Below are 12,918 nucleotides of genomic sequence, written 5' to 3' on the forward strand. Positions count from 1 at the left end.
AGTGTTTCTCAAAAAGAATCCCATTTGAGCTCTCAAAGACTATCTGTAACACATGTTGCTCGAACCTATCAGTAACATATCTAGCAGCCTGCCTCTGAATTGCTTCAATGTCTTACTTCAATCTGACCCGGCACAAATCCCAAACACACTAGCAATATTCAACAATAGGTCACACCAGTATCCTATATGCAATCTCTTTTAGAGGTGAACAACACTTTCCTAAACTGAAGTCGACCATTCATCCTTACCACAGCTCTCACATGCTCGTTCCATTTCATATCGTTTGCAACATTATGCCCAGATAGTTAAAGCAAATGAGTGTGTCAAGCAGGGCACCACTAACCCTGTATCCAGACATTACAGGCTTTTTCTTCCTCCTTATCTGCATTAACTTACATTTTTCCACATTTAGAGCTAGCTGCCATTCATTACACCAACTAGAAATTTCGTCCAAGTCATCTTCTACAATCACTCAAACTTTGACATCTTACCTAAAATCACATAATTGGCAGACAATCATTGATTGCTGCCCAACTCCTCCGCCAAATCATTTACATATTTCATCTCTCAGGAACAGTCCCGTTGAGGACAATATACTGGGTTCCTTTACTTAAGAAGTCTTCGAGCGACTCACATATCTATGAACTTATTCCACACGCTCTTACCTGCGTTAACAGCATGCAATGGGGCACCATGTCAAATGCTTCCCAGAAATATGGAATATGCCTGTTGCTCTTCATCCGTAGTGCGCAGTATATCATGTGGGAAAAGGGCAAGCCGAGTTTCATATGAGCAATACTTTCTAAAAACATGCTGACTCATGGACATAAGATTCTCAGTCTAAGAAAGTTTAATATATTCAAACTGTGAACATGTTCAAGGATTCTACAGCAAACTGAAGTCAGAAATATTGGTTTGTAATTTCACGGGTCCGTTTTTTTTTGCCCTTCTTATGTACTGGAGTCACCCGCGCTTTTTCCGGTCACTCGAGACTCCGTGCTGGGTGCGAGTTCATGATAAATGCTGGCTAGGCAAGGGGCCAATGCCACAGAGTGCTCTTTGTAAAACCAAATTGGGATTCCATCCAGACTGGTGATTTATTTGCTTTCAAATCTTTCAGTTGGTTTTCTACACCAGGGATGCTTATTACTATGTCGTCCTTACAGGATTTTGTCCAATGGTCAAATGATGGTATGTTTATACGATTCTCCTGTGTGAACAATTTCTTGAATGTGCAATTCAAAACTTTGGCTTTCATTTTGCTATCTTCAACTGCTACACCAGACTGGTCAACAAGGGACTGAATGGAAGCCTTAGACCCGATTTGTGATTTTTACATATGACCAGAATTTTCTCAGGTTCTCTGCCAGATCTTTTGTTAAGGTGTGACGATGGTAGTAGTTGGATGCTTTGAGCATAGATCTCTTCACACATGCAAGAATCTTTACTAACCTCCGCTTGTTGTCATTTGTGTGTTCCCTTCTGAACTGAGAGTGCAACAGCCTCTGCTTCCTCAGCATCTACCAAATTTTGTTGTTAAACCACAGTAGGTCTCTTCCATCCTTTAAATACATACTACACTCATAACTCTCCAGAAAAAGATTTACAATCTGTTTAAACTTTGTCCATAATTCATCTACATCCATATGTGATGTCAGTTCACTGTCTAAGTGAGATGCTAACAACTGCTTATCTGCTCTGTCCAGCAGAAACACACTCCTAGCCCTCTTGACTGATTTATTAACTTTTGTAATCATAGTTGCTATAACATCAGGATCGCTAATTCCCATTTCTATACTGACATTGTCAATAAATTCCAGCCTATTTGTAGCTACAACATATAAGATATTTCCATTGTGTGTGGGCTACTGAGCTAGCTGCTCAAGACAGTTTTCAGAAACCATGTTCAACAGTATTTTGCATGACTGTCAGTCTGTAACCCCCACCGCAATGAATCCAGACACATCCCAGTCTATACTCAGTATGATAAAGTTGCATCAAAATAGTACTGCATAATCTGCATATTTACACACTACTGACCCTAGACTTTCTTTGAATTACTTTAGAACTGTCACAGCCAAATCAGGTGGTCAGTAAAATCATTCAACAATTAACTTGGTTTCACCTACACCTGTTATACCCGACCAGGTAACTTCACTGTCACACTCAACTTTGGTCTCGATAGACTGCAATGACAGCACTCCCCCTCCTATGGCTTCTAATCTCTCTTTCCGATATATGTTCCATGACTTGCTAAATGTATCAGAAGTTTCCACCTCGAGTTTCAGCCGGCTCTAGGTCCCAAGAATAATTTAAGCATGAGAACTTTCCAGGAAGGACGTAAATTCATGAACTTTATTATGAATACCTCAACAGTTTACTGGTAAAATTTTTAGAGCCAGAGTGCCTCTACTCTGAGCATCATCAGGCTTCCCTAGCTGCATATTTTCAACATCAATCTTCTTTGATATGAGCTTTTATTTAATGAATGGAAACTACTTGAAACCATGCTTGTAACATAATAAGGAATTAACACTGATAAGCAAGTGCCTAAAAAGGGACTCAATGTAAATATAAGTTCAGGTAGGAATATCAACAATGTAGGAAAACATAAACTGCTACTTACTGTAAAGAAGACACGTCAAGTTGCGGACAGGCACAATTAAAACACACTCATATACAGCTTTTGGCCACAACCTTCATCAGTAAAAGAGAGATGCACACCATTCACACACACAACTAAGCACACCTCATGCACATACAACCCCCAACTCCAGCATCTCGGGCCAAAAAGCTGTAGTTGGTGGTCGTGTGTGTGCATGAGATTTGCTTGCTTGTGTGTGTGTAAATGGTGTGTGTGCACCTCTCTTCTACTAATGAAGGCTGTGGCTGAACACTTTATAGTGTTTTTTAACTGTGCCTGTCTGCAACTTGACGTGCCTTATTTCCAGTCAGTAGACAATATGTCTTTTCCTACATAGCTAGTTAAGTTCAGCTTTTTTTCACCTTGGGAAAAGTGTCTTATCAAGTTGTTACAAATCTAATAATTCTGACAGTATTAGCCAACAATGCCACATGGTTAACTCCGAACTTTTGAGCAGGCTTAATGTTGTTGTTAACACTAGCATAATTTTTATCTCATAAAAGCCCTATATGAGTAACTGTACTAAACTGAAAGACTACAACATTTCTCAGTTTGAAATTATCACTCAATGTAAAGGTTCATCAGTCTGAACACTGAAATTTCCTCACAGGAATTGCACAGTTGCCAAGAACTCCGTCACCCTTGCCTTTCACAGGAACAAATGATGCGAGTGAGGTGGTGCAGTGGTACAGCGCTGCTCCCACATTTGGAAGGACAACAGTTAAAATCCACATCTGGCCTTTCTGATTTAGGTTTCCCATAATTTCCCTAAATCACTCCAGGCAAATACCAGAATGGTTCCTTTGAAAGAGCATGGTCGATTACCTTCCCCACCCTTGAAATGATCTAAACATGTGCTCCATTTCTAATGACCTGATGTCGACAGGATGTTAAGCTCTGATCTTCCTTAATGCATAAACTGTTGAGAAACACTTTTAAAACCCGCTAAAATCTCCTACTTGAGAAGACCTCTATTTCCACTAGTTTTGAAAAACATTTCTTCTAGATATCACACAAGTTACCTGTGTTTTCAAAAATCAATTTTTTGTATGTGTAATTAGGGCATTAACTGAAATCAGTTTAAACCGACAGCAATGATAAACCAGAATCAAACATCCTGGAGGTAGCAGGGAAATTTGAATAAATGTGGAAACTAAAGAATTCATTAGCATTCATAAAAATGTGGTAATATGTTTGGCAGTTTGTTCTACTATGTTACAATTCAACAATATATTGGAAGAAGCTGTTTTATTGCAATTGGGAACTTTAGACTGAACACAATAAGATGTTCGTTTTATTCCTTGTACAGCCATTTGAAATATTTAAAGATTTTTACATGTTGTGCACTGTGTGGCACCTGGGTTTATTGACACAGCAAAATGTAAAATATGAAATGGCAACTCAATAATATAAATCTAATGTAATGTCATGTTAATTCCTATTGGTCAATCTTCAATAAACTGTTAATACTTGATCATCACTAAACAATGTAGCATGTAAATGGATGGACGTGTGCCCACTTCCCATCATGGTGCATGAGACTGGTGTGAGTGAGAAGAGTGTGCTTGACTGGTTTTCGTTTTGTCGTGAAGTGTGTTCGGAGTTTATTAAGTACAGGGGTAAGTTGGGTGGGCCTGGGGTTGTGGCGGAGATGGAAGAGTTGCCATTTGGGAAAAGAAGTATGAGATGGGTAAGTCTGTGGTTGGTGTCTGGGTGTGTGGGGCCATTGTATGGGGGGGGGGGGGGGGGGGGGGATGGGGGCGGGGGTTGACTGTTCAGAATGTGTCTTTAGGTTTTTGGAGGAGCAGACTAAGAGGGAATTAGTGGGGTTAATTGAGGAGTTTATAGAACTGTGTTCTACTGTAGTTTCTGATGCTATTTCTTCTTATAGGGGGTTGGGTGAGGAGGGGTACTATCATTTAGTAGTGAAAAAAATTATGAGACAGGGGCTTGTATGAATACCATAGAGGGGTTGTGGGGGGGGGGGGGGAGGAGGTTAAGTCAGTTCTTGGGAGGGGCAAGGGGCGCTCTTCTAACCTTCAGTCTCATTTAGATGGGAACTGTTGACGGAAGAGCTTCCCTGAGGGCTATTGTTTTTTTTCAGGTTTTTTAAGGACTATCAGTAAGATGTACAGGCCGAACGTGGTTAGTTAGGGTGGTTTGTGTGTGTGGGTGGGTGCGACTTGGGGACGAGGGGGGGGGGGGGGGGGGGGAATAGTTGCTGGTAGTGTTAGTGTGGGGGGGGGGGGGGGGGGGGGGAGTTGGTTTGTTATTTAATTGTGGAGGATCTATTTTGTTGCAATTTTTGTTGAGTTGTAGTGTGTGATTGAGGTTGGTTTGTTTATTTATTTATTTTGCTTATGGGTATTTTATTTTGGGGTGAGGGGGGAGGTTGGGTGGGTGGTAGGTGGTGTGTGGGTGGGTTGGGTCTTTCTTTTGGTTGTGAATTTTTTTGTTGCGTGTGTGTGTGTGTGTGTGTGTAGTGGCTGACCTAAGTTGTAGCACCAGAACTTTGTCGTGGTAAGTTTTTTTTAGTGTAATTGTTGTGTGTTGTTGTGGCTGGTGGGGTGGTTCTGAGTCGTGGTAGTGATGATACGGTATCGTGTGTTTGTTTGTAGGTATGTAGTTGAATGGAAGTTTTCGATTCCAATGTGTGGTCGTATCTGTGGGTGTTTTGGTATTGGGAGCCACTGCTGACCTATGTGGGTGAAGGGAACTGTTCAATTTCAAGGCGTGGCTGAAGTTCTGGGTGATCCGGTTTCGGGAGCCGCTGCTGACGCATGCAGATGAAGAGAACTGCTCGGTTCAAAGGTGTGATCGTTGTTGTGGGCGGTTTGGTAACGGGAGCAGCTGTTGACCTATACAGGTGAAGGGAAGTGTTTGATTCTAAAGTGTGGTTCGATCCCTATGTGTGGTCGTGGCTGTGGGTGTTCTGGTATCGGGAGTTGCTGTTGAGCTATATAGGTCAAGGGAAGTGTTCGATTCTAACATGTAGTTGTGGCTTTGGGTGTTCTGTTATCGGGAGCTGCTGTGGAGTTATATATAGGCCATGGAAAGTGTCCGATTCCCATTTTGTTTTCGTAAGTGTGGTTTGGTGATATCAAAAGCTGTGGTGGTGGTGTAGTTCTTGGGAGTTTATAAGGTGGTATCGGGAACTGCGGTTGAGCCATGTAGGTCAAGGGAAATGTCCAATTCCTGTAGAATTTCTTGGTGTCATGTTTTCCTTCATTTTGTGTGTTTTGGGGGTTTGTGGTTTTTTTTCCCTACTATAATTAGCTTGCCCCCACCCCGGTTGTCCCATTAGTTTGATTGTATTTATGGAGGGAGATAACAATGTCTTATTTATATGTATTTTTGTGTTTGTTGCCGTGTGTATGTAGTGACGTAATAAGCGCCATATTGATGACATCATGAATCAAAACAGACGGGTGGAATCAGATACTTCTATAATGTACACTCAGTTCTTAGCTGTGAGATCCTTACTGTACCAACTGAATATCCAATTACCTGTTATGCATATCAGGGAACGCTTTACTAAGCATATTACTAATAGTCCTACAAACCCGCGACCATTCACAACAACTCCCATATTGTGACTATGACGTCATGAAGTAAACATAACAACAAACACAAAAATAGATCGAGAAACCATCAAACACATATTCCTCCAAACATATAATGAAACTAACGGGACAAGCGAGGGAAATTGGGGGGTTCTGGGTGGGGACAAACTAAAAATAAACACACGCCAGTAAACAAAACGACAAATAAAACGACCACAACCTTCCCAAAATCAACTACATTACATTATCCACTAGAATCGAACACTTCCCTGGGTGCCTAGGCACAGATTTCCCTGATGGCTCTTTGTAAAATTTCACTGATTGGGTCATTCCATGTCAACACACTTCAAATAAAAATTTTACCTCACCCTCTTAGATTTTGCTGAAAGTTGGTATACTTACAGTGGGCGATGAAACTAAAAAAAATACCAAATTTCAATTTTTTACCTCAAACCATTCCTGAAATATGGTCATGTAAACTTTTCAAAAACTGGCCAAAAATGTGTGAACGGACTTTTTTTAAATTGCCCTAGGAACTGCCCTAATTGAACTAGAGAACTGGGAAAGGTGTCACTTTTGCAGCATTTTTCATGCTCATTCCAGTGATAGACAAAAAACATAGCTTCTAATTAATAACCTTTTTCAAAATGGTAATTAATATTTTGGCTTAATTTTTTTTTTTTTTTTTTTTTTTTTTGTGCAAAAAGTACATAATTGAAAATTTTCAAAATACTTCCATAACTACTTCATACTGTTGTAAATCACATGGCAAAACATAATAAATGTGGGACAATGATGGGTTCATTGTTAAAAAAAATTATTCCGGACTCTTGTTTTTCACTAACGGCCCTAGTTTGACCAAACTGACCTTTAAGGTAGTACGTCAGTAGAGGACCGTATACATAGGGCTTGATGTCTGTACAATAATTCAGAGACTGGAGCCGTTGTTGAGATGATGTAGTCTGCATTGTTACCGACTAAGGCTTTGTGTGCCTACAGCATTATTGTGCACTGTGGTTTTAGTGCAAATCAATTGTTACCTCTGTGTTGACCAGTCTGTATCTATTATATTTAATAGTTCATTTTCAAGTAAATCTATACACTGAAGGGCAGTTTATAAGTGGTTTTTGTATAATTATGGAACCAAGTAAAAAGTGCAGTGCTGTAAGAGTGCAGTGAAGAAGTCAAATCTTTTTATTAGAGACAGGAAAAAACTGAGAAATGTCACAACACGGAATGCCAAATTATTTCATCAAATACCAAGTGGTGCCAAGATTTGTGATAAATGTAGGAAAGATGTAACCAAATTGAAAAATACACCAGAGCCCATCAGTGATGAAAGTGTTGGAGAAGAATCTTCTGGATCAGAGATAATCATCCGAGACCAAGACCCTGACTTCACTCCAACTTCAGTAGCTGTTAAAACATTTAACACAACACTTCAAGAACTAGGTGAGTCCCCAATTGACAAGAGAAAACTAACATCTAGGCATTACGCCAAATCAGAAGTGAAGAAAATCTCATCAATGACACGTAAACTTTTTGTTGCTCCTGAAACTTCTTCGTCAGATACTGATAAATCCGTTCTTGAAAATCTTAAAAGAAACTTTAAAAATTCTATAAGTAGAGCAAAGAAACTAATGATTCTTACAAGTTTACCTGAAAAGTGGAGTGTCAGGAAAATAATGGGGGAATTTAATGCTCCTAATTACATTGTTCGGCAGCCTAAAAAAATTTTGAAAGAGAAAGGATTCATGGAAGGTCCAAACCCAAAACCAGGGAAGTGTTTACCAACAGAAACTGTCAAAACTGTACATTCATTTTATGAAAATGATGAAGTTAGCAGGGCAATGCCAGGTACTAAAGATTGTGTGACAATTACAGAAACTAATGGAAATAAAACAAAAATATCAAAAAGACTTATTTTGCGTAACCTTAAAGAAGCTTACAAGCATTTTAAAGACAAGTTTCCTAACTTAAAAATAGGTTTCTCTAAATTTGCTGAGTTGAGACCAAAATATTGTGTATTAGCTGGCCGGAGTGGCGCGCGCACACACACACACACACACACACACACACACACACACTGTCTGGTGGTGCACAACTCACCAAAACATAAAATTAATGATAGAAAATGCCAAACTAAATACAGTAACAGCAGCTTAAACAATTATAAGCAGTGCATTGCAAAAATGCTTTGCAACCCATCATCAGTTGATTGCAACAAGGGAAACTGTGAATACTGTCCAGGAGAAACTGTCATACGTAAAATTTTACAAGACTTATAATGAAAACTTAATTGAACAAGTTCAGTTCCGACAGTGGATGTCAGTTGACCGATGTAATCTGGAAATTGTTCAGAAAACTTCTGAAGAATTCATGGATTTATTTTGTAGTAAGATGTTGACTTTGATTCGGCATGACTTCACTGCCAAGCAAAACGAACATTCCTTAACTCCACAAGAGAAAACCTTATGGAATCTGAATTTGTTGTCATATGTGATTTTTCAGAAAATTATAGTATAGTTCTACAGGATGAAGCTCAGAGTTTCCACGGGACAAGACAACAGATTACCATTCATCCCTTTGTTATGTATTACAAACAGGAAGACAAAATTGAGCATATGAGCTTTGTCATTGTTTCTGATTGCCTGGAGCACAATACAACTGCGGTTTACACCTTTCAAAAGAAGCTAATTTCATATCTAACAAATAAATTTCAAAAGATTCCAAAAAAGATAGACTATAATTCTGACGGTTCTGCTGCTCAGTGTAAAAATAAGACAAACTTCCTGTACCTTTGCCTTCATGAGGAAGACTTCAACATAAAAGCTGAGTGGCACTTTTCAGCCACAGCACGTGGGAAAAGGCCTTGTGATGGAGTAGGGGGTTCAGTAAAGAGACTGGCAGCTCGTGCAAGTTTGCAAAGGCGATACCAAAATCAGATCCAAACTGCACGAGATCTATTTGAGTGGGCAGTAGATAATATCACAAATGTGATATATATTGTATATTCCACTCAAGAAGATTACGCTGCTTCAGAAATATTTTTAAAAAGCTGACTTGAAGAGGCATTGACAATCAAAGGAACACAGCAATTTCACGCTTTCATTCCCAACATTACATCAAAATTAAGAGCAAATACTTCTCAGGTGATATGCAGAGTTGGGAGAGGGAAGTAATTACATCACCAGACAAACTGAAGTTACAAGATATATCTGGCTATGTCACCACTGTATATGGGACAAACTGGTGGCTTGGGTACATTTTAGGAAAAAAAGAAAAGAAAACGAAGAACTTGATGAAGTGAAAATAACTTTTCTTCATCCATGTGGACCAGCTAAGTCATTCTCCTATCCTGCACATGCAGATGTCCTGTGGGTGTCAGTTGTGGATGTTCTCACAAAAGTGAATCCATTTACTCCAACAGGGAGAACATACATTCTTAATGAAAGCGATGTAAACCAAACCCAGTCAGCTTTATTAAAATGTAATATGTGAAGTTCCAAGACAATTTATTGGGAAACTGCTATCAACTCAAAACTTAATTTTTGTCTCAGGTTAGTGTTAATGTATATTTTATAGAAAGTTGTTTCAAAATTATTGTTAGTATCTATTGTGTTAAATTTAGCTACGTACAGATACCTCTTACTCAAAAACAAGCATTACGTATTTAATTTGTTTAATAGTTCCATTTCAAACATCATGGACCACAACTATTAAGTAAATACTTGTACATTTTCATACTTTATTTCAGTTTGTTGTTAAATACTCAAACTTTTTTGTTTTATCAGTTAATGTACTGTTGGTTAAGTTGTATGAAATTGAAATAAGCAATCACTTATTAAATATGCTGATTAGTTTTGTTTTAATAAGGTGATGTTTTGGTATTTCTAATACTTTTTTTACTTACCTTACAGTATATTTTAATGAAATTCCTGTTTGTTAAAGGTCAGTTTGGTCAAACTAGGGTCGTTAGTGAAAAACAAGAGTCCGGAATAATTTTTTTTAACAATGAACCCATCATCATCCCAGATTTATATTTTGCCATGTGATTTACAATAGTATGAAGTAGTTAGTGAAATATTTTGAAAATTTTCAATTATGTACTTTTTGTAAAAAAAATTAAAATTAAATCAAAATATTAATTAGTATTTTGAAAAAGGTTATTAATTAGAAGCTATGTTTTGTTGTATATCCCTGGAAAGAGCATGCCAAATTACACCTTCACCAGATACTACCTCAATTAGGGCAGCTCCTAGGACAATTTAAAAAAAAGTCCGCTCACACATTTTTGGCTGGTTTTTGAAAAGTTTACAAAGCCATATTTCTGGAATGGTTTGAGATAAAAAATTGAAATTTGGTATTTTTCTTAGTCTCAGTGCCCACTGTAAGTATAGGCCTACCAACTTTCAGCAAAATCCAAGAAGGTGAGGTAAAATAGGTGTGTTGATTTGACATGGAATGACTCGTTTTCCTAAATCGCTTCAAGTATATGCCGGTATGGTTCCTGCATTATTCTCATAAAACGTACATACATATTCTGCGTGTTTTTATAGTTCTGAAGTATTTATTCTCATAGTTCTGAGGTATTTATTCTCATGGTATTACAACAACAAATCCCTCATCACTATAATATCGCCGGTCGGAGTGGCGGAGCGGTTCTAGGCGCTACAGTCGCAGGTTCGAATCCTGCTGTGGGCATGGATGTGTGTGATGTCCTTAGGTTAGCTAGGTTTAGGTAGTTCTAAGTTCTAGCGGACTGATCACCTCGGAAGTTAAGTCCCATAGTGCTCAGAGCCATTTGAACCAGTTATATCATCTGCGGATGAATAAATGCATTTCACACTGTCATAAAGCGTCAACATCAATGCCTACGGACTAAAATCAGACTTGCTACAGTGTACGTGAAATTGCAGCAGACATAGTTCTGTGCCAGCAAAAATGCCGACTGTAGCGTTCTCAATATCATTGGCGAAAACACAGTTCCACTGGCCTACGCGTATTATAGCGGCTATTCAAGAATTTTGGAATTATGCAAGTCGCAATTGAGACTATTATCCCATCTTACCCTCAGCACATACAAGAGCATAATGAAAGCTATCATTACAAACATCAATTTCATGTTAAGTCAAAAAATTATCACAACAAGAACTTACGCTGAATGTTTGTTTCTTGAGTGACGCAACTCCTGGTTTTGTTCCACCGCGAGGAAAACTTCTTTCAGCAGTAGCAACCATGGTCGAGGAGATTATCACGAAAAATTCAAGGCACAAACTAAAAACTAAATTCTAAACACTGATCACTTCACGTAAAAACTACAATAGGAAAAGATCATCATTCCATACTTCATTGTACTGAGCCTCTACGTAGGTGAACTAAAATGAACATGTACACACGAAAGAAAATAATACCAAAAACTGAACATCTATCATGCACGCAAACACGTGTATGTACAGGTAAGTACACAACAACAAGATCGACCTATGCTTGACCGCCCACAAACACCTTAGGAAAGTTAAATCGATAATCGAAGTTCGATTCATACAATCTTTGACTATAAAGCCGATGTCACACACGCAAAAAAAAGTGTTCCCTGACCTGCTGAGGAATTAAGTTTCACTAATCCCTCAACAGAGTGTGTCTTTCTCTTTTTCAGGTTACACCAGCTAGGCCCAATCAACAAGAGTGGTAATATATCTTTCTCTCTTTTACAGGAACCGCAGGAATGGCAAATTTTGTCTAAACTGTACCACCTCGAATCAAGGATAGGCTCGTATTTTCAGCGTCAGCAACAAAAGTGTCGCCACAGCTAATGAAAAAAAATAATGCAGTTGCATTGCAGTTACATGTGTGAACACTCAGGTTTTAGTGGCGCAAGTTAAGAGAATCAACTTCTTTCGCGCCACAAAAAGTTCAGCTTGGTTGCACTTTGTCCTGCCACTTTCCTACCGTCACTGCTCCCTGGTGCCAGTATTTCGAAACACGAGCACTCTGTCGCACTTATCGTGATGAAATTGTTGCTGTACGGCGTTCGATTAATTGTCTTTTTTATGTTTACTTCTGTAAAAGTGAAAACAATGGTCGGCAGGTACACTTTCGCAGCTTCTAAAACTATTGCAGTAGTATATATATATATATATATATATATATATATATATATATATATATATATATATATATATATATACAATCATAAAGATGAGTGGTATAATCTTCATAATTTGTGAGACCAAGCATTGTATCAACGAATATAATAAGATTCTAAAATCTTGGAAGGATGGCATGTCTGCCGATAGTATTTACATGCCAGCTGGTAGCTAATAATTTGCCATTGCAGACAGTATTTTCGTCTCTTGCGTGTGATTTGTTTTATAATTGGGTTTGTCTCCCCTGATTTATGCCTGTGGGAAATCTATTTTCGGATACAGCATTTGGGTTTCTTCTTCCTTGTATTTAACTCCTGTCACAGCTCTAAGAACATAACACGCCGCGCACTACAACATTCACACCCGCCCATGTGGACTAAGTCATGGTGTTCCACAGGGCTCCATTTTAGCTACCTTTCTTTTTTTGGTCTACATTAATGATTTCCCATCACACGTTAGGGATTCTGAACCAGTACTGTTTGCAGATTACACCAGTCTATTGATTGAAGGGAATAATGTAGAAAATCTTACTGCATCTGCAAAAGATATTACAAAAGGAGTG

General features: G+C 38.6%; 1 protein-coding gene across 1 annotated transcript in view; it reads right to left on the minus strand.

Moving 5' to 3' along the window:
* The window catches only part of LOC124605377 (protein RRP5 homolog), a 180,339-nt gene extending 168,655 nt beyond the window's left edge, over positions 1 to 11,684 (minus strand). Inside the window, exon 1 of the mRNA XM_047137012.1 lies at positions 11,367 to 11,684. Within this exon, the coding sequence (XP_046992968.1) occupies positions 11,367 to 11,447 (81 nt within the window). The 5' untranslated portion in view covers positions 11,448 to 11,684. The remainder of the gene's footprint in view (positions 1 to 11,366) is intronic.
* Between the last annotated feature and the right edge of the window lie 1,234 nt (positions 11,685 to 12,918).

The sequence above is a fragment of the Schistocerca americana genome, chromosome 3, assembly GCF_021461395.2.
Source record: "Schistocerca americana isolate TAMUIC-IGC-003095 chromosome 3, iqSchAmer2.1, whole genome shotgun sequence".
In the NCBI taxonomy this organism is placed as follows: Eukaryota; Metazoa; Arthropoda; class Insecta; order Orthoptera; family Acrididae; genus Schistocerca; species Schistocerca americana.